The 22,770-nt window shown below is 33.4% G+C and overlaps 1 protein-coding gene across 2 annotated transcripts; it reads left to right on the top strand.

The window, feature by feature from the left end:
* Positions 1–2,585: 2,585 nt before the first annotated feature.
* Positions 2,586–5,326, top strand: LOC122313892 (WUSCHEL-related homeobox 1-like). 2 transcript variants are annotated; one of them, XM_043129190.1, is made up of 4 exons: positions 2,586–3,182; positions 3,409–3,690; positions 4,153–4,229; positions 4,549–5,326. In XM_043129190.1, the coding sequence occupies exons 1-4, from the start codon at positions 2,978–2,980 to the stop codon at positions 4,990–4,992; spliced, it is 1,008 nt and encodes a 335-aa protein (XP_042985124.1). In that variant the 5' UTR covers positions 2,586–2,977; the 3' UTR covers positions 4,993–5,326. The 2 variants fall into 2 exon arrangements, with proteins under 2 accessions (XP_042985124.1, XP_042985123.1); XM_043129189.1 differs by having other exon boundaries at positions 2,587–3,182; positions 3,409–3,723.
* The last annotated feature ends 17,444 nt before the right edge of the window (positions 5,327–22,770 follow it).

Raw genomic sequence — 22,770 nt, 5'->3', positions numbered from 1 at the left:
TCGTTTGAACGTGTTTTCATAATCGTTCAACCAATTTAATTTCGTAGGAACGTCCAATAGTAACCATTCGAACGTCATTCTGGAATGAAATTAAACCGTGACAAAAAACTAACCCATTCGAATGGTATCAAATGGTCAATTTCAAAATCGTCCCTAAAGATATATTTTGGGACGAAATGGTAATTTTCGTTCTAAAATATCTTCTGGGACAGTGATGTAGGGACGACCTTGGGACGATTTTTTTTCGTCCCAGAAAAATCCCTACAATTTGGGATGAAATTTTTCGTCCCAAAAAAATGTTTTTGTTGTAGTGTGTACATCATGTATTAAAACGAATCTCATAATTCAGGGCCCGATCGATCAATAATTAGAAGGAATATCAAAGAAAAACAGGGAAAAAGAAAGAAATTCAAAAAATAACTTTCATATTGTAGGGTTAATTGTCTTAATTAGTTCCAATGCATGCTTGTTAATATCAAGTACTAGTACTCCCTCAACCATGGGATTTTCAGAACATGCATGCATGTAAGAGTACTGTATTAATTGGGGTTCATGGGACGTATTAATCATGTTCATATATGCTGTCTATATATAGTACTGATGAATATAAGTCTATTTGGTTCAACATTAATTAATTCGAACCATTTTATGGGTCAAAGTACTCCTCAATTTTGACACAACTCATTAAATAAATGCATCATGTTGTATAATCTGGATAACCCAAATCTAACAAATAGTCTAATTTTTTGAGTTGACCCTTGTTTACCCTATTCCTGTTAATCCTTTTTTATCTCTTGTTAGGTTCATGTATGAGTTGTATAATAAATTGTTAGGTCGTCTGAGTACATGGAGTGATCAGATCCTCGAAATGGAAATGCATCCTATAACACTGTACCGGGGGTTGATCGATCTAACTAGCCAGATTGTGCACTAATTGACCCTTTGATGGATTTTATGATCGTACCAAATCAAATTGTCTTTTGAGGAGGGTTTGAATATCTTTAATGAGACAAGAAATCTTCCGATCGAAAGTGATTAATTAAGGTGTTGATCAATGGCGATGATGAAATGAATATATAGCCTTTAACAATAATTATATTGGTTTTAGTTTTAACTTGACAAGTTAATGTCATGCAATATTTATCATCAATATAAACTAACAAACTTCAGATGATGGACCTTGATATATATATAGTTATTGTCTGTAAAATATGTATTTCACACATCTTCATTGAGAGTCAAAGAGTAATATATATATATATATATAAGACTTTGAGGATCCAATTCCATATGCTCAGGCCAGAAAAAGGAAACAATAAACTATACAAAGAAATTCTATACAAACTTTCCATAACAAGGGAGAATGATTTTTGGATAGAGGGATTTATCGGGAGAAAAATTAGGAAGTGCAATCACCCATAAATGTGTAGCTGTTAACAACACTCCTCCTCGAGTAGGATTATGAATGTCGTGAATGCCCAACTTGCGAAGAAGGTAGATGAACTATTGACATCTCAATGGTTTGGTAAAAATGTCTATGAGCTGATGCATGGTAAAAATATGTGTAGTTTGAATCAATATTGACTGAATCTTCTCACAGACCAAATGACAATCCAATTCTATGTGTATTGTATGCTCGTGAAAAACGGGATTAGTGGCAATGTGTAAGGCCATTTTGTTGTCACAAAATAAAGTCGCTGGTTGTGCATGAGAAACATGTAAGTTAGTAAGAAGATAACGAATCCGTATAAGTTCACAACTGGTTGTGGTCATGGTTCAATACTTAACTTCAGTGGATAAGTGAGACACTGTTGTTTGTTTCTTAATTTTCCATGAAAGTAGAGAGTCTCCGAGCATAGTGCAAAAACATGTGGTGGAACGTCTTGTCATGCATTTGACAACTTGTCCAATCTAATCACAGTAAGCTATAAAAGAAAGAGAGTTTGTGGTAGAGTACATGAGACCTTGACCAAAAGATTTCTTAAGATATCGAAGCATTCACGTAGATCTAGATGGGGTTTCCGAGGTGCATGCATAAATTAACTTGAAAGAATAAACAGATCCCATATGATAGGCCAAAAAAGGAAACAATAAACTATACAAACAAATTGTACACAAACTTTTCATATCAGGCCGTGAGAATGATTTTTGGACAGAGGGATTTACTCGAGAGAAATCAGGAAGAGCAATATTCCATGAATGTGTAGCGTTAACATTAGCTTATGTATAATCATTATAGAAAAAATGTCAGATAGAACAAATTTAAATAGGGACAAAGTACCCCACAGAGCAATACAACAATTTTTCCAAAATTATAACGTGGCTAGCTACGAAATAAGTCCGAGCGAGCTCCAACGTTATGCTGTTTCTTGTAATTAAGTACATTGGTGGCCGAACGCCCACGAGGAGGCAGATTGCATTGCTCACAGAGAGAGAGAGAGAGAGAGAGAGAGAGAGAGAGAGAGAGAGATGTTGGAGAGATTAACGGTTTAGATTTCAGCTCGAGAAGTGTGAAAGGCAGAAGATTATGGAACAATAATGAGGAAGTGGTGGGGCTTTATGATATAAAGATCAACATGACGATCAATATCGTGTTCACGTCCTTTTTATACTTCGTCTCCCTACATCTCCTAGAATTCCACGCTTCCTGCACCCAATTCTTCTGCTTTGTCCTCCTTGAACCCTCCCTCCCTTTCTTTCATGTTCGATTTAGGTTTTCAGCCCTTTTAATTCCATATATAGATGAGGAAAGCATAGTCAACCTAGCTACTGTCTTGGTCTTCCCTCAGACTCTCTCATCTGTTTAAGACCAAATACTTCAGAACTTTCTTCATCAATTTCTCCCTTCCTTGCTTATTCTTCGTTCTTTTAGTCTTTTATCTTTTCCGCTTGCCAGGAATATCTGTTACACCATCATCTAGAACTTATATCGGCCCCTCAACAAGCTACAGAGAACTAGGTTTTTTGGTGCTTCACAATGTGGACGATGGGTTCTGGCGATGGCAGGGAGATCACTAACCTCTCTGACCCAGTCCCTGGTTTTAAGCTTCGGCCCCTCATTCCAAAGCCAACATCTGTTATCCCCAGAAATACTATAATTTCTCCAATATTGGCCCCTCCTTATCATGATAATTGCAGCACTCATTTCACCAGTACTCTTTACTCATTGAATCACCAACCAGGTATCCCATATATATTTTTCTTAATTCTGCCGATCCCTGGCGTGCATGTGTGTGTGAGAGAGAAAATATATATATAAAAGGATGAATCCATGGACATAATATGTACTTAACCTTGGCAATCTTACTTATTTTACGTACATCTGATTCTAATTTCTCCTTATACTTCATGCTCTTATATATTCATTTTACTCGCTTTTTATTCATCCACGATTTTGTTATTCTACAGGCCGTTATGTAACTGAACAATTTAGGACAAATTTCAACCCGCAGCCATTGGTGACTACTCGGTGGAATCCAACTTCGGAGCAGCTTGTGGCTCTTGAAGATTTGTATCGGCGTGGAACACGAACTCCAACAGCTGAGCAAATCCATCAGATTGCAGCATATCTTCGAAGGTTTGGAAAGATTGAAGGGAAGAATGTTTTCTACTGGTTTCAAAATCATAAAGCGAGAGAGAGGCAGAAACGTCGGCGTGAAATGGCATCACATTTACCAGAGCAGCAACACGGTAGTAGCAGTCCAACTGAGAAAGAATCGGCCGGTACCGATTATATTCATATAGAATCATATCCAATATATTTTCACCAATTATTAATTTCTTGGGTCTTACGAAAATAGAGAAAAGAAAAGAAAATAAAGGCAGTAGGGCACCACCTATTCATGATCTAAATCTGCATGCATCCATCACAATTGTCTGGTTCATGTGTTCTCCCAAAATGATATTAGGACTATTGTCTTTACAGTATACAGAAGAAAACTTGTAAGCACAGTGTTTTCAATGTACTTGCTAATTTTCGTCAGAAAACAAGCATGAATTCGATGTTTGTGGTACTTTTTTAAAAAACAGTAAATCATGTCCCAGGACAGTAGTTCCAAATTGGCCAAGTTCTGTAGTTTTGTCATTTTTTATTTTAGTCTCGATCGAGATGGTCTAAAGTTGAATTTGCTTTGGTTTGGATTCCATCTACAGTGACGAGGAGGACTGTGTATAAAGTTAGACAAGAGAAGAAGTGGGCACCTCTTCTCAACTGCAGTGAGCTTAAGGAGGTCTGCATATGATCTTTGTCTTTTGTACTTCGTGTAATACTGATCTTCACCTTAGCTAAGACTAATACCCAAAAGGGAATTAGATGCCATATAAATGCAAGGTCAAAGATCAGTTGATACCAAAAGAGAACAAATAATTATAAAAGGAACATCAAGACCTTTCGGATCGAAGTTGGGAAAAGCTCAATTAATAGCTTCAAAAGCTGCATTCCATAGTACTTCCTCTTGGAGGGCTGCTATATATATTGCAAGATTTTAGAAACTTTTGATCGAACTTTGCTTGAATTTTACTCCAACTTTCACTGTTTGTAACTTTCAGGAATCTGCGACGTCGATGAATAAAGCAGAAGCAATAGCAGCTGAAAGATTCACACCTGGTTGGTGGGTTCAGTTTGAGGAGAGAGAATCAAAACAGCAGAGAAGAAGCACAGGAGATAGGCGTGGTGGTACGTGGCAAAGTACAAAGACGCCTTGTTCTCCTCCCATCAAAACCTTGCCCAGAACAGCTACTTTATCAGACACAAAGCTCTTAAACAGTCATTATTTTATGTCGTTGACACCCGACAAAGAAGATGTTTCCCATCTTGGAGATCAAATTAGAAGCTGTGAATCTAAAACTCTTAACCTCTTTCCGCTCCCCGGTAATGATAATTCGGATGGTAACGATCATGTTTCTAGGACGAACACCAAAGTGCCCATCACGTCTAGGGGTGACAGCTTTGCTGCAAACCAATTTTTCGAGTTTCTTCCTCTTAAGATCTGAGGAAAACAGCCAGCCGATCCATCATGTGATCAGAAACGAGTTCATGCTAACCACCTTGTACGTGTACGTACATGAGATGTATCGATCATGCATGGTTAACTAGTAGTTATCTTGCTAAGTAGAGAGAGAGAGAGAGAGAGAGAGAGAGAGAGATGCATGGTAATTCAGATTAATGTCTCTCCACTATGCCGGAAATGGAAAATTAGTAGGATTATTGTGTTTATAATATTGTATGCATGGTGCAAGAGTGCAAGGGAAGATAGATCAGCACGTCGTGCATGTGGAAATGTTGTTAATTTCTTGCCTAGTCTAATGATCAGAGAATTATCATGCACGTTGGTTTTCTCCAAGATATATATATATAGTTCCATCCATATCGTTTGTGTGTGTATATATATATACATACATATAATATCTCCACTAAACCACTTATTAATTGGATCATCCCAAACTTAAGGCTATGAATAATTTATCTTTCTCTTCCTTTATTTTCACAAATGAGGTGAAATGAGTTGAGATAAAAGTTGAAAGTTGAATAAAATATCATTAGAATAAAATTTTAATTATTTATTTTATTTTGTGTTAAAATTTAGAAAAGTTGTCATAATTAGATTATAAGAAATGAGATAAGAATGATTGCGGAAAAAACGAGAAAAATAATTTTAAATTAATTAATAGATATGAATGCCTAGCTAGCTAGCTATAATCTTATACCATGTCATGTATAAGATTATTATAATATAATTATTTTTTGTCTATTTAAAAAATAATAATTGTCTTATCGTCTATTAATTTGATCTAGTTGTTGGATGTCCTATAAAATAGTTTTCAGTGCCCCAAATTAGTCAAAGACACTTTATAACTTTCATGCAATATTAATCTAATTATAATGCGTTTTCATTAATTACGGTACCACGCGATATGAAATATTATTGTATAGACTAAGCTTCCACTTTCAAATAAAATTAAATCTCACGGTACTATACCTGTATATATAGCTAGCTAATGGCACTCCATCGGTCACCTTTATTTGTTAAATCCAATATGAGTGTGGATCACTATCCATAACAAATTTTAGCTGAAAAACCTCGATTTTTTTTTTTTAAAGAGAAATGATATTTATAGTTTGAGAGCATATAAATTCCGAGTAATTCTTTTTAAGAAAACAAATAAAATATCTAAAACTCATATAAAAAAATTATTTTTATAATGGTAGACTCTACTTTTTTTAAAGAGAAATACAATATTAGACTACATTACTCTTTTCTTTTTTTAAATCCTAGCTAGTCATTATTTATAAATTAGTGGTTTAGATTTTATCGAATCAATTATCACATGTGATGCGAGCAGTACTACTATTATTTGAACGAAAATAAAATAACATTTTAAAATTGTATTACATGGTATAAATGTTGATTTGAAGAAATTTAAATCATTTATATAGTTTGAAAATAACGATTTATATGACCGTCACCTCTTGTGAAGGCTGAAAAGACAGATTTACAGTCCCTTGGCATATTTTGTAAAGATAGTGGCAAATCACAATATCATTAATTGGGAAGCCACCGCTTTCCAGCAACTTCTCCCTCCATCAAATCGTTTCCATCTAACTTTAATGATTTATTTTAAAGTGTATACTAGAATAGATTTAGATTATAATTCGTCATTTTTATATTTATCTTTCTATTTTTATTGTTGTTTCCTTTTATTTAGTTAAATAATAATAAAAAAGATCTTTTATTGGATGTTTTGTCCATAGAAATTAAGTCATCTATTCTTTTAGAGGGTGGAGTATGTGTTCTCTCTTAGACGGTTTGTTTATAGAAATCGAATTACAACAATAATTAAGATCATACTAGTTACAAAGAAATTTTGTATACAAGTGGAGCTCCAAACATAATAATTAGCTTGTGATCTAGGAATTTTCCTGTTTATATTCAGTCATGGTTGTAACTTTTCTCTTATAAATAAATGAAGTCAATTTCTCATTAAGAAAATAAAATAAAATAACGATTTATATAAGGATCATTTAAAACGCCCGGCAGAATTAAGTTTTTCTGATAATTTTAGATCAGGATTTGATTCCATAATACCTTAGCAAGTTAGCATGCATTCATCAATAATTGATGTACTACCTAGCTAGTTGCAACCATTATTGTCCTCATTTTTAACCACGTACGAGCCTCACACACCTCCCGGCAGGCCAGTTTCCACGCCTCCTGTCTCTACAGTGAACGTTGCACCCCAGATTTTCCAACCTTTGATGTAAAAAATGATCCGACAACTGACACGCTTCTAAATACAATTCTAGTACGCATTTACTTTTAAAAATAGTGATATCAACAGTTAAAAATCATGTAAATTTTAAATTTATTCAATTTTTTTAAAAGAGATAAGCGAGACTTACACGTATTAAAATTGTAAAAACCATATACCATAATTGATATGTCCTTTGGTAAGGCAACTTTGACAATATATATATATATATATAAATGTATGGATGCATGCATGCCTGCCTTTGTGTTTACTTCCAAACTGTGGTAAAATTTCAAAAAATAAATGAGATGATATTCCTTGTCAGAAGTACAGCTTCTTGGCCAAGCAACCAATCCATTATTCAGCAATTTTTATGGAGTGCACAGAATTAATAAAATCATAAATAAATAGCAACATAACCATGAGAGAGGAGAGAGAGATGAGAAAAAAAAAATGTACAAATTAATACAGCTAGCTAGCGGGTATTGCATTGCATTTTATGTCATAAACGGCAGCTTTCATTGCCCTAACCAAAAGTAGGAAGGCCTCTCTTTTACTCTTGTCCTTTTCTCTGTCTCTAACATGACAAACAACAATATTATACGCTTACAATTTACAACAGCAGCGCTTACAATTCACACCAGCAGCTGGTTTTTGTCTCTTTTTTGGCTCCTCATTGTACGTACCAATAACACTACTGTTTGTGTAGTCTGCTCTCCCCTCATATATGTATATAATAGGAGTAATATCATATACAATTATAAAATATATAAATATTATATAATTATTTTTAAAAAATATGATATTTATTATTAAAAAATTATTTTTTTTTCGATATAAGTCTTGTGATCTTTATTTATTTTTTTAAAAAAAATTATACAATATTAACACACTCTACTATATGATTATAAAAATCATTTCTCGTATAATAATAGAGTCTCTGAATTTCAAACTTCCTTATCAAGCACGCAACTAGCTATCTCATGATTCAGGCTGTTTTCAGTACTCAATAATTGAAGTTTAATTTTCTCCTCATTTAAAACTACATTTATAATCACAACTTTTCTTATTATATAATCCACATGCGGGTTTAATAATGATAAGTTTTGTTTTTATTTAAAATTTTGTTATTCTAATATTCTATTTAGTCTAATTTTAAGTTAAATATAATATTTAAACATCAAATTCTTAAATTTTTAAACATATCTCAATTTAAAACCTCTTTATAAATAAGACCAATAATTTTTTTCAACTTAATACTTTTTTATACGAAAGACTCACAACCTTTTTTAATTTTTCATAAATATATTTAATTTTATCTAAACATCTAAATATATCTAAATTTATTTTATGTAAATTTTATAAAATTCACTCCACTATCTTAATTTATTATTATTTAAAAAGAATTTATCCATCTTAACTCAAATTAACATTTAAACAGGACCTCAATCGCACGTATTAATCTGATATTATCTATTTTAACCGATTGGTTATTAATTAGGTGGTAACATGTGAATCTATTTAAAATATGTCACATCATCCGCTGCTATACATTAATAACAATGATAAAATTGAGGATGAAGATCAGTACATTTCTCTTTAATAACTTGTCTGCTCTTGACACATTCACCAGAGAGCATATTTAAAACTTTAGAGGACTAAGATATTGCTAACTGTTTTAATTTCTTACGACGCCTGTCAACAAGGCAATAGAGTTTTAAATGTTCTCATGGTGCAGGCGCGCTCATTCATTTCACAGCTCTCAACTTCGTGAACTAAGATTTGCTTCCCAACTTGATAGATTCCTCGCAGTAGATTACAGACTTTTCCTTGTCAGGTTAGCAGTTATATATAAAAATAACTTAGCTAGCCCCAATGAATGCGTTTGAAAAAATAAAGCAAAATGGTCAAAGATTCATGTGCTGTATGTAATTGGTTTACCACCATGTGTATTTTTTTTTCTTTGAAAAATATTTCTAGGTGGTATAAGTTACTTAGAAAAATGATCATTCATATGTAGGTTTTTCAGTTCATTAACGTTAGCCGAAGCACGTCGCCAAATCACAAACTGTTGTGTCAACTTAAGCCTGGAAAGTGAGGTGAAATTAATGAGATAAATTGAGATAACTTATTAATAGTAATTAATGAGATATTTGAGTTAATATAAGATGTCTTATAAATGGTTTAAGTTAAAATATTTTATGAGATTTAAAAAAAAAAAAAAGTTGAATAAAATATTATAAAGTTAAAATATTTTTAGAATATTATTTTTATTTAAAGATTTAAAAAAGTTTACTTGTTTTTTGTGTTTTGTTTGGAAGTTTGAAAAGTTATAATAATTAGGTAATTATTAAATAAAAAACTTAAAGATTTGCAATTGAAAAATATTTATATTTGTAGTGTTTAGATATTGATATGAGATAAGATGGAAACATCTTTTTGTTCAAACCAAACTTAATCTTTATTAAATTTTAAATAAAAACAAGTAATTTTGTATTGGAAAACTTAGTCAATAACCCTCTGTGCTTTTCTCCAATTTACATTAGCCTTACATACAATTTTATTTCATAAATAACCCTTATTAAATTCAAAAAAAAATAATAATAATTAAAATAAAATAAAAAATCGAGGAGTGGTCTCCACTCCCCGCCAAGTGATACAATGCACAGAACAAGATTCGACACTGCAAGGGCAATTAAATGACTCTTCAAAATATGAAGCAAACTACTCCTTTCTAAGGGGTTGTTTGGGTAACACACTTCATCTCATTTTATTTTATCTTAAAATTTATCATAATTTTCTTCTTAAATATCATTCAAATATAAACATTTTTCAATTTTATATTTTCAACTTTTTTATCTAATCACTACTTAATCATTACAACATTCCAAATTTCTAAATAAAATACAAAAAATAATTCAATATTTTTAAATATCAAAATAAAAATAATATTAAAAAGTTATATTATAACAATATTTTAAATTTATAATATTTTTATTTAATTTTTCTTATCTTATTTTCTAAAACCCAATAAAATATCTTAACTCAAAGTATTTCACTAGTATTAATATGTTTTTCATCTCATCTCATTCTTTCAAACATCCCCTAAACTACCAATTGTAAGATAACATGTGTTTTGCTTGAAAGTGTGTGAAAGTTATAATGATTAGATAATGATTAAATAAAAAGTTTGAAATTTTGAAAATTTAAAATTAAAAAATATTTGTATTTGAATAGTGTTTAAATGTTGAGATGAGATTAAATTATTTAAGATGAGTTGAGACCATCTCAACATCCAAACGGGTTTCATTTGATTACAGAAATGAGATGAAAAATTTGTAAATAGTAATAAAATAATTTATGAATGGTAGCAAAATGTTTTGAGTTAGAATTTTTATGGTGTTTTGGGAAATGAGCAAAAAAAAATTGAATAAAAAAAATTATAAAGTTAAAAGAGTGTTAGAATATAATTTTTACTATTATTTTTATTTTAAAATTTGAAAAAATTGAATTTTTTTTTTTTAGAAAGTTTGAAACGGTTGTAATAGGTAATAGTTAGATGAAAAAGTTAAAATTTTAAAATTGAAAAATATTTGTATTTAAATTGTGTTTTGATATTAAGATGAGATTAAATGGTTTCAAATGTTTGTGAAAGCAAATTAGGTCTTATACTTAGTTTGGATACTGAGATAATATGAGATGATTTATGAATAATAATAAAATGATTTCTGAACGGTAATGAAATAATTTGTGTTGAGATGTTTTATAAGGTTTTGATAAAGGAAAGAGAAAAGGTTAAATAAAAATATTATAAAATTTGAAAAAATTGAATAATTTTTTGTATTTTACTTGAAAGTTTGAAAAAATTATAATAATTAAGTAATGATTAGATGAAAAAGTTAAAAATTTAAAATTAAAAAAAATTATATTTTTGTTTATGATATTTGAATATTGAGATAGGATAAAATGCTTTTGTTATCCAAACCCAGCCATAGACTCCCTAATGTGACAAAAATATGCAAGTACCTATTATACTACACAAGGTTTTACTCAAGAAAATTGCATCAATTTGCAGGGGTACTGTTTGACCAAAAATGAGAGATTTCATTCCTTGCCTCCATGTAACAATAACAAAGATTCATCCTCCGCCCTTCATCGCTATGCATCCATGTCTCTTCTCAGTGAAGCACAATCCAAATAGTGATGCTAACACAATTTGGAAAAATAATTTGCAAATAAAATTAGTAGACAACAGACATAGAGCAGGATTCATCTTGAAAGGATGGACCACAAACCAAAATAGAGACAAGATGTGCTTGTTACTCAAAGGAAATAACATTTTTGAAAAGTATATTGCAATTTTCTTCTGGCCGATGTTGAGATTGTCTCATTCTATCTCATATCATCTTATCTATACATTCAAATATTACTCAAATACAAATACAAATACTTTTTTGAAGAATTTGTTGGCAGATTTTGTTGTTATGCATCCTCAAGCTACTCTAATGTATTGTGATAGTCAAGCTACCATTTACATCTCTTCAAATCCAGTAATCATAAGCGAACAAAACATATTAAATTGAATTGCCATCTTGTGAGAGAAAAGCTACAATCTGGGATTATCAAACTATTTCATGTCAAATCCAATAACCAAATAGTAGACATCTTAACTAAAGCACTCAGTTTGTATCAATTTAATCATCTCATTGGCAACATGGGACTAGTAAACATATATAGTCCATCTTGAGAGGGGAGTATCAAGTTTTTACAATATATGTTTTTCTGCTTTTCTATTTTACACGTGTATATATATAGAAAGGTAGTTAGCTTACTATTAATGTATTTGACCAATGAGAGATGGGAATAGTTTTGTATATAAAGCAGACTTGTAATTACATCTGTAAATACAATACACAGAATCATTTTTCTCCTTTGGAAATTATATTTCTTGATACATAGCATGGTTTAAAGAAAAACTTATAAAAAAAAAAGGAGGTTGGAAGAAAAACACTAACCAAGTACAAGATACTAGATATGATGCCAGGGTGATGAATAAAACAATCGATAACAATTCATGCCGTAAATCTGCAAGTATACTAACTAGGAAGGTAACTGTTGTGGCTTTAGTCTTTGTAACCTATCCCGCCCACAAACCACCCAAAAAAAAAAAAAAAACTAAGAACTTGAAACAAAAGAAGAGACCATTGCCATAAAAACAAGATTTGATAGGCCATTAAGTGCATTTTAAAGTTTCCAAACCATCACCCTGCTAAGTTTACAAGTATAGGCTAACCAACAGAAAATGATTTTTTTTCATAAGTAATAAGATTTGTTGTAAGCACAGAAAGCCTTAGTCCAACTACCATGAGATGTGTACAAGAAAGTCTATCAACTAGAGATAAAAGAAGAAAAAGATATAAGAGAATCACGGAACCAAAGCTCAAAATTGATGGGAGTGGTCAAAGGATGAGGATGTTGAAAAAGAAAGTCTTAATTCCCTCCATCATCCATTCATAGTCTTCAAAATTTATGTCATTCATTTTTTTTTCTAATACACCAAATAAGGCATGTAGGAATCATTTCCAGACTACTGAAATTTGTGGTCTAACACCCAATTTTCTCCATGAGTGAAAATGGTCCGCTTCACTCTAGGCACAACCCAAGACAAACTAGCCTCGGCTAAAGAAATCATTTCATAGAGTATTAGCTACCTCACAATGTAGTCAAACGTGATTGGGAAATGAAGGGACCAAACCAGGAGCATACATAGTATAGACTCCCCACTCATGCACATATGACATCACTCAATACTAACAATCTGTCTTTTCCTCACATTATCCAGAAATAGCATAAACTTATTTTGTTCCCTTTCTGAAATAGAGGATAATTCCAAATTGGAGGCACTGATTAGGAGTGGATGCTCAGTGCAATTTGTCACTTTTTAAAAAGGGTTCAAGCATGTTTGAGAATAGAGTTTTTGAGCATGTTTGAAAGTGGAATGGTTGTTTGCAAGGGAGGGGACAAAACATAAATTACCCTTTTATGGTCTATTTTGTTTTTCCTAGTATCAAGGTTATCTTTGTAATTCAATGATTGCCTGTTATGGGGCATACGTTTTATTCTAGTAATAGGTGAATCTATCGAGCTATTTACTTTTATATATTGGGTTTGATCCATTCCATTAAGCAATTTATTTAGAAGCCAAAGAAGTTCTAGGCTTATTATATACGCTAGTGTTCCTTTGTATTAAAACAAATTAAAGTTGAATAGTTAAATCATTGTGATTTGAATCCTGGTATGTTTAGAGTGCAACCTTTTCTTCTTTTTCTTGGTTTACTATTCAGTTTACCATTTACAAGCACCATTCACTTGCTAGTTAGATCCAAGCTACTGCCCTATGTTTTTACTGTTTACAATGCTAATCAAATCCTTTTTTTTTTTAACCCTATCCAAGTCATAAGCCTTCAAATATTCTAGAGCCTTTTGAGCCACCAAATAAATCTTTGAAACAACCTTGAAACACTAAATTTTACAGCTGCAAGAAAAGTCTTTGCAACCTGTTTGCCTCAAGCAATAGCTCATCTTGTCCCTTAAATCCTACATCTCTTTTATCTAAAAATCCTAAACATACACCCAGAACAAGTACACTAAGCAAAACAATTAACCTAATTTGTAATATGATAATTTCTCTGCACCTTCTTACCCTCTTCGCTATGTGATATAGAGATACATATACACATATACACATATACATATATACATGTAGCTATGTAAATATGCAAGTGTATCTCCAATTGTGCTCATGCTAAGTACTCGCTTAGAATCACACGTCATGATTCATATATTCAACACCTTACAGTCTACAATAAGAGAAAATTAATAATTAATTAAATAAAATATGCTTGAACAAATAGGGCACATATCTCTCATGCTTAATACAAGTGCACCACTTTTTATACATAACATACATCTAAAAGAAATATTAGAAAACCAAAGATATTGCTCCTATCTAATTTTAACAAAGGCATAATGTGTTTTCATAACAACGTAGTGTCAAAGAAACTACAAAGCAATGAGAAAGAAATTGAAATACATTCAAAATTTACATAAACTTAATGATCACTGGCCTAGTGTAATCCAAGGAGAATAAAAACCTTGAGAATATCTCAGAGCAAGAGAAACTTTTAAAGACTAGGTCACTCTCATGGAACACTGCACACATACATGCAGCCCATTCATCACAAGATTAATTGTCAATGAAAAATGAGCAGGCAGCTTCAATATGCAAAAAATAAAGAAAAAGCAATCAAAAAAATTATAACATAGGGATGTACCATGGCCAACTTTGTCGATGAAAAGTTGTGTTGGTAGTTTTAAAGTTTCCATCATTCTCCCCAAAAATCATTCTCTGTCAAAAGTAACAACTATCAATCAGCACAGCACAATTATAATTCCATTCCTTAAGTACCAAAAGTAAATAAATGCTCTTACATAGCAGCAAGACGCATAGAGAATAATTTCTGAAATTTTATCGAAGTAACAAAAATATCCACTTCAATATGAATCTCTTGTTTCTAACTTTAGCTTTCATCCCAAACTCCCAGCATAGACCTCTCCTTTCTTTCGTTTGAAGCTCTGCTACCCTCTTGTACTATCCTTTCACACTGCCCACGTCCGGAGCAGAGGGAGAAGCTTCCCCCTTCCTCCCATCCCTTGCTAAATATCTCAATTTTTGACTAGCCAACTCCTTTCTCAGCTTTCTTTCACCATTTGTAAGCACTTTCCTTCTTTATTGAGATGTTTTTTGTTGCTCAGATCTACACCTCTGTATGCCCCACCCCCGCTCATGTGTCAACTCACTATGTTTCCCCTCTCCTTCATCTTTCCAACAAACCCCACCCTGTCCTCTTCCAATGTATTGGGTTTTGAGAGTTGGCATAATTTGGTATCTAGAACTATCGTTGTATATGTTTTCCACAACAGACCTAGTCGGAAGTAAAATGGTCATAACTTTTTATTTCAAACATCGGAAAGCAGACTACATGAAACATCCTAGGCACTTTCGCAGAAGTAACTTTCGGTCAACTATTGCTTGAAAACACGATAAAGAGAAACCCCAAGATTGGATTCAATCTTTATTGAAAGGCAAATGGATTGATGATACAAAAGGCCAATTGGTTGATAATACATATAACAGAACATAAGGAAAACAGATTTTCTGGGCTTTGGGAAGTGGGAAGTGGTCTAGGTTACCTTAAGAGTCGAAGGATTGGAGCGTGTGGGGAGTGAGCTAAAGTTCCTATTTCCTCTATCTTCTGTTCCTCTTGACTTTCAACAAAGAGCTTGACTTGGCTTTCAGTCTATCAAGTTGTTTCATATATGATATCAACAAAGAAAAAACAAAAATTGTGAAGTTATTTTTATGTATTTGTTTGTACACTCTATTGATGCGATTAGTTGTGTATTAAAAGAAATTGATGCAGCCAATCACATCAATAGAGTGAGTAAAGAGTACGCAAAAATGACTATATTTAATATTATTCAAAAAGAAAAAAACACATCTTTCTTATAACACGTCGATGTTGCCAAACTCTAACGCCATGAATAAGTCGTCAACGTGTGATAATTGTTATTTCGTGGCACATAATTAGGTCAAACTTGAAAATATCATGTTTGGATACTAAGAAAGAGTAGCAAAATTAAGGTCTGGTTGTCCAATTAACCCCTAAACAGCCACATTGTAGACAATACATTGATGAACACAATCTCTTTATCCAATCCAAAACATGATCAACATTTGTCAGACCCAACCGAATAATTAACAAAATGATTGGTTCTTCGAGGTACCAAACCTCTACAAGTAAATTGAATTGAAATTTCGGATGATGCATTAAAATAATAAATTCCAACATATAAATAACATATGAACTTAACAAACTCTCAAAACATTGACCCAACAATTTAACAACCCACTTTTAATAACTTCTCCCCCTACTAATTCAGCCAACATGGCTCATAACGTAATAGAATTGACTTGGCCCACATGGTTCACTACTACAAAGGAAAATATCACATAAGATAAATACAAATAAACAACATGATGAAAAAAATTAAATGACGCGCTCTATGTGCTTCTTCTAATTAAGGATGTGTGGGCGTGGCCTGGGGACCTTGTCCACAAGATACCCAAACCGTGATTTGGAATCCTTAATCACCTCCCAACTAGCTTCTTCTTCTTTCGTGCCACACAATTTGATAAGTAGCTTTGTTGTGGTTGTTCGTCTCTGATGTTTGGACGGATGATCTCATTGTCCTGCATGTTCTTCACAAGTCTCTGTATCTCCTGCTTTTGGAAATAAGGATATCAGAAAAGTCGAGCACTAACAAGGCATGCACCTTCCTTAAGTGGTAACTTATGATTTTGGTTCCAATGGTGACCCTTGAAGCTCTTCAAAATGGTTGCTAGACTTAGAAATTAGGGGCTGCAACTCTTATGGAAATTAATGAGCAGGAAGGTGTAGCTGTTGTCTCCATTGTTTGTAGAACTAACCCTTTGTGAGTCCCTTTAGATTGGAAATAAAAATTCTCAATAGCTTCCATTGTGAGATCCTTGAAACTAAATCTCTTTCCTATGCTAAGTAAACTTTAAAGTGAGTTTAGTAAAATTCAAAAGAATTGATCCCAATAAATAGAGTCAATTCATACCTAAGACAATGTCAAATCCTACCAAGGGCAATGAGTTTAGGTTTGCATGAAAAGATTGACCTTGTAATTGAAAGGAGACTACCTCACAACACTCCAAACATGGTACACATTCCTCATTTGCTATCTTTACGATTAGATTGTGACTTCCGTTAGTTTAAACCTTTGCCCTTTTTGTCACATTCGGATCGAAAAAATTGTGTACTTCTCATATCAATTACGATAACCAGTGATTGGTTTTCTATTACACCCCATAATTGCATAGTTTGAGGAGATGATATGCCCAAAAGAGCATGGAGGGAGATTCCTAGCAACTCTCCTTCCTTGGTGGCCTCTTGGACTTATCACATCTCATGTTCATTGGAAACATCCTAAAAAACTTTATCTTCTCCTTTTGGTTCTATCTAGTACTTCCAACAAAAATAATTTAGGTACTCGGCAACTATGGCTCAAGACCCATTTATCATCACAATAATAACAAGGGCCACGATCACTCCTTTCTTTCTTTTTTGCTGAAGTGATATGCTAGACAATGAGGTTGGTTTTGGGGTTACTGTTTGGATTGGCCATTGAGGGTGGGTTTGGGTTGGTGGACCCAAAATGTGAGGAGGTGTAGTTGGGGAGATTGCTAGAAGTATAGAAAAATTGTTTCTATGAGGAAGTTTTGTAATTGGGGTTGGCTGGGGTAGGTCTAGTGGTTTTTGGTGTTTGAACCTATGCCACACATCTTCCTCATATAATCGGGCTAGCCCAAAAGCAGTAGAAAGAGTTGTGGGTCAAAACATAGGGACCATGATTCAGATGTCATCCCGTAATCTGATACGGTTTGGTAAGATTTCAAAATTTGTTTGGAATTCCTCCTTAATTGATATTTGCCTCAATTTAGTAAACTCAAGCAATTGGATCATCAAAGAGTGCAAGTGTTATACATATTTGCCAAGCTTGCACAAACTTAGGCCATTGGTACCAATTTAAAGCCTTTCCGTCCATGTGAAATTAGGTTAATTGAATCTTTTGATGATCTGGAGTATTATAATATTCGAAGAACTACTGGGTACGAAAGACCCTACCAATGGGGTTGGTCCATCGAATTTAGGGAAGTCAAGTCACATGGAACTGCTTTGAATGCCCATTGGGCTTCAAAAATAGGATTCATATGTTAGTGAGGGAAATTGGTCTAGTTACTGCTACTAGAGTTATTTTTGCTGGATTGGGTTATGTTGGATGGTGGGTTGGTTAGTGTGGGCAAAAGACATATAATTGTTTGCAAGGTTGCCCACTTGTTGGATGAGTTCTTTCAACAATTTGTGTTGTCATATTTAAGCTTCTTTTAATTCAACATTTTTTATTTTCAGCTACTAAATAGCCTCAGAGAGCTACGCAAAATTGGTTCCTTCAGCCATGGGAGTCGACCTAGCTCATGATATCACTTGTCAGGACCCAACAAAAGACTTAACAAAATAATTTGTTCTTCAAGGGCCCAAACCTCTATAAGTAAATTGAATTCAGATTTCGAATGATGCATTTATGATAAATGCCAAAATATAAATAACATGGACTCTTTACTAACTCTTACAACATAACCAACAATTTAGCAACCCACTCCTAATAACTTCTCCCTCAACTGACTCAACCAACATAACTCATAATGTGTAACACCCTCTTTCATTAGGTTAGAGATGTCACGTGTTTTCATAAAAATAGCTCGACAAGAGATCTCATTTTAAATAAAATAAATATTTATTTCATAAATAAATTATTTAAGAAAACATGTCTCCAACGGTATTAAATTAAAAAAACTTCAACAACTAAATAAAATGTCTATCATAAAAATAAATTTATTCTAACAAGTCTGGAACTAAATCAACTGCTCTATCTAAGTCTGGCCTGCCTGCTTGTCCTCATCATCATGCTCACTTGTGGTGGTTTAAAAACATGAAATAAACTTAAAATGGTTTAAAACTATAAACGTACTTAGTATAAGGTTTTTTATAAAATATTTCATGCTGAGAATTAAAATCATGATCATTCTTACTTATGCTTATTGCGTGCTTAATTTATCTTGACTTATCTTACTTTATCATAATGGCCCACACACTTAACCATGTGTACAAGGTTGTACACCAGCCCCACATCTGCAAGAGGAGCCACTAATAGTATTCTAACATACTATGGTGAACCACGCTTAGATCCATGGGTTGCACATCAACCCTTAAATCACATTGGTATCATGCATCTAAATGGTTGGCCATTAATTATTTTAAGTTTATTCTACACTTGATCTTATGAAAGCTACGTGTCTTATGTAACATGAGATGCATAATACATACATAACTATAATATAAGGAATAAAACATGATGAATAATGTGCTTGCAAAGATCATGGCATGCGTGATACATAAACATTGACTTCTAAAGAATTGGCTTTAATAATAATATATATAACCAACTAATGTATGTTAATTCTAATTTATAATCAAGTTACTTAGTGGGTTAGTTCTAACCACAAACAAATATGTCTCCACTTTTGTATTGCCATCACCAAGGTATAAAATTCTTTTTCATAAGTTGATAGAGCTAAAGCTTGGCTACAGAATGCTTTTTTTTTTTTTTTTGCATAAGTATAACCCAATAGCTAACCCTAAAGCATCACACTGGATCACAAATGGTAGAGAAAAATCAGGTAAAGCCAACACAAGGGGTTGAGTTACTGCCCTCTTCAATTTCTAAAAGATTTCCTTAGCTTCTTCATTTCAACAAGTTGATTTTTCTTTAACAACTAGGTAAGAGGGGATGCAATGGTTCCATACCCCTAAATGAACCTCCTATAGTATCCCATCAAGCCCAAAACAACCTTTAGTGATTTCAAAGTAGTCGAGAATGGCCAACTCTGCATTGTTGCCAACTTCTTAGAATTTGTTTTTACCACCCCAGCAAAAATTAGATGTCCCAAACAAGACACATTTATAGTAGTAAACCTACACTTATAATATTTATCCAACAAGTTGTGTTGTTTTAGGACCTCCAAGGTTATTTGCAAGTACTTAATATACTCTTCCATGGTTCTGTTGTACACCAAAATGTCATCAAAAAAATACTAGGATAAACTTTGGCAAATAGGACCTAAAGATTTTATTCATGAAGCTTTGGAAGGTTGTGGGTGCATTAGTTAATCAAATGGTATTACAAAAAACTCATAATGCCCTTCATGAGTTCTAAATGATGTTTTATGAATGTCTTTGGGTTTAACCTTAATTTGGTGCTGACCTGAACATAAGTCTAGCTTGGAAAAAAGTATTGACCCACTGAGTTCATCCAGCAACTCGTCCACAATTGGAATAGGAAATTTTTCCTTGACAGTCACATTGTTTAGGGCCCTATAATCAATATATATTCAATATATATCATCAACCTTTCACCAACAAAACAGGGGAAGAATAAGGGTTGTGGCTAGGCCTTATCACCCTCGTGCTCATCAATTCCCTCACAATATTTTTAATTTCATCGTTTTGGAAATAGGGGTATCGATATGGTCTTACTAAAACTGGTTTGGTCTTTGGGAATAATGTAATGGAATGGTCATAGGATCGGTGTGGGGGCAATCCCTTAGGGTCACCAAAAAATCCTCATATTGGCTGAGTAACTCTTGGATGAGAGGGGGTATTTCTTTGGCTAAGTTATCCTCTCTATGCTCAATTAACTGTAACTGCAAGCCTTTTTTTCTCCAACTTATTATTCTGATTAATATTCCCTCCTCAATGAAATTAAAGGGACATAACCCCTACAAATTTGTTACCCTTCCTTGATATTGAAACTACATGGAAAGATCCCTGAAGTTCCACAAAATGGGTCTCAAATCACCCCTAATACTATATCACAACCAACAAGCACTAAAATAAATGCATCAATAGTAAAAACAGTCCCTTGCAGCTTAACCACTTAACCTTGAGTGTTGCACACCTTCCCTCACTGCTAACTTGTTCCCCATTAACCACCTTAACTCTTACCTTCTCATGGATAACCCCCCCCCCCCCCCCTCTTCTTAACAATTGAAAGGCCCAAAAGATTGTGAGTGCTTCCTGAATCTATTGGCACAACCAATTCTTAATTCCCTATCCTTCCCTTAATTCTCATAGTTTTTGGGTTTAAAGAACTAATGAGTGCATGTAAGGAAATTTCGGGTTGGTTGGTATTATTGACAAAGTCTAGGATTTCTTCAGTTGCTACCTCCTATCTTCCTTCTTCAATTTCATCAGATTCATCATCTACTTGGAATCACAATCATAACACAACCATTTGTCCCTCCTCTCCTTCATTTGTTGGGTTATAATTTTTTGAACTGGAATAATGGATATTGGGTGTTAGTGTGGGTGCTGTTTAAGGCAGCAACAATGTTGTGTTTGAGGATTTCAGCATCATGTTGAGGGTTAAAAACTCGAGAGTTCTTCCTACTCTTGAATCTTAGCAAGGTCGTAGGCTGTCAACAAATTTTGGGATTAAACATCCGTACTGGAAGTCTAATATCATCTTTCAGTCCACTAAGGAAACAATTCAGCTTGTATCCTTCTGACAAACCTCTTAGCCGATTAGACAAACCTTCAAAACTGGATTTATACTCTTCTACATATCTGTTTGTTTGAGCATAGTTAAGGACTCATTGGATCATCATAAGTAGGATGGTCCAATTCTTAATAACAAAGCCCTAGTGAAACTCTCCCAATCTTGGATTTCCCCATACTCCTCCAAGTCTTGGAACCAAACCAAGGCTCGTCCCTTCATGTGAAATGAAGCTAATCTTAGCTTATGGTGTGGAAGTATGTTGTGGTATGCAAAAAAATAAAAAAAAAATGGTTTTATATAACTAGCCACTAGGATCTTACCATGTAAAGGGAGAAAATCAATTCTTACCGGATGTGAATGGGGCTTTCCTACTTGCTCCACTTGCTCATTCTGAGAGCCATGGTTGCTTGAAGATGATTCTCCACGAGGGTTATTGTTATTCCTCTTCTGCAACTCCGAAGTTAGAGAAGCTAGCTGTTGCACCACCGAATCAAACTGTTTTTTGAGGGCTAGCATTTATGTCTCCAAGTTCTTCAAGGCTGAGAGTCCATCCTGGAGCTGATTGAGTCTGGTTCCTTCAGCCATGATTTGTCATTTGGGATCAAATATCTGGTACAAAGAATGTAATACTCTTGTATTTGTGTTGTAATAATATATGATGTATTTCTGTCAAAAAAATAGAGTAAAGGTTGATGAAAATGGAAAATGACTTGCTTCGAAGGTGAGTACCTTTAGAAATAAAGTGGAAGAAGGGAAAAGGATAATAACTGAATTCTCATAAAATTTGACATTACGCAATACGTAAAAAATGTGCCTCATATAAAGCCTGACGCGCGGAAAATTCCCTTCTAGACTCGTACTAAACAACAAACACAATAATATATACTAATCGTAGGGCTGACTGGCCCATTGGACTCAAGTTGGACTAATATAGACCCAAAGCATAATAACAAGGACCCATACTCTAAGTACCCATTCCGCATTCTCGGCCCATTGCCTCAGTTCCCCCTTCAGAAGACAGAACCTACACTTCATTTCTTCACTTCATCCTTCTAGATCTGAGTTGCGACGAAGTGACATAAGGATTTAAATATAAAAACTTTGTAATACACGAGTTCAGTAGATATTTCTCACATTTACATGATAGTGTCTGCTTTCTACTACAATTTGTACATCCCTACTCAAACTAAAATAATATAGAATTCTTAAAGGCAATCTTACTCTCTGAAAGACAAGCAGAAATCACTGCTAGTACTGTAG

This window comes from Carya illinoinensis, chromosome 6 (genome assembly GCF_018687715.1).
Source record: "Carya illinoinensis cultivar Pawnee chromosome 6, C.illinoinensisPawnee_v1, whole genome shotgun sequence".
In the NCBI taxonomy this organism is placed as follows: Eukaryota; Viridiplantae; Streptophyta; class Magnoliopsida; order Fagales; family Juglandaceae; genus Carya; species Carya illinoinensis.
The sequence above is the reverse complement of the archived record's forward strand: the minus strand, read 5'-3'. Positions and strand labels throughout refer to the sequence as shown.

What these genes read in the sequence shown, in the direction of transcription:
- LOC122313892 (XM_043129189.1), top strand. Translation starts at nt 2,978, where the DNA reads ATGTGGACGATGGGTTCTGGCGATGGCAGGGAGATCACTAACCTCTCT. An exon ending in CTCATTGAATCACCAACCAG is followed by an intron (nt 3,183 to 3,408) that starts GTATCCCATATA and finishes GTTATTCTACAG; the next exon opens with GCCGTTATGTAACTGAACAA. An exon ending in AACTGAGAAAGAATCGGCCG is followed by an intron (nt 3,724 to 4,152) that starts GTACCGATTATA and finishes TTCCATCTACAG; the next exon opens with TGACGAGGAGGACTGTGTAT.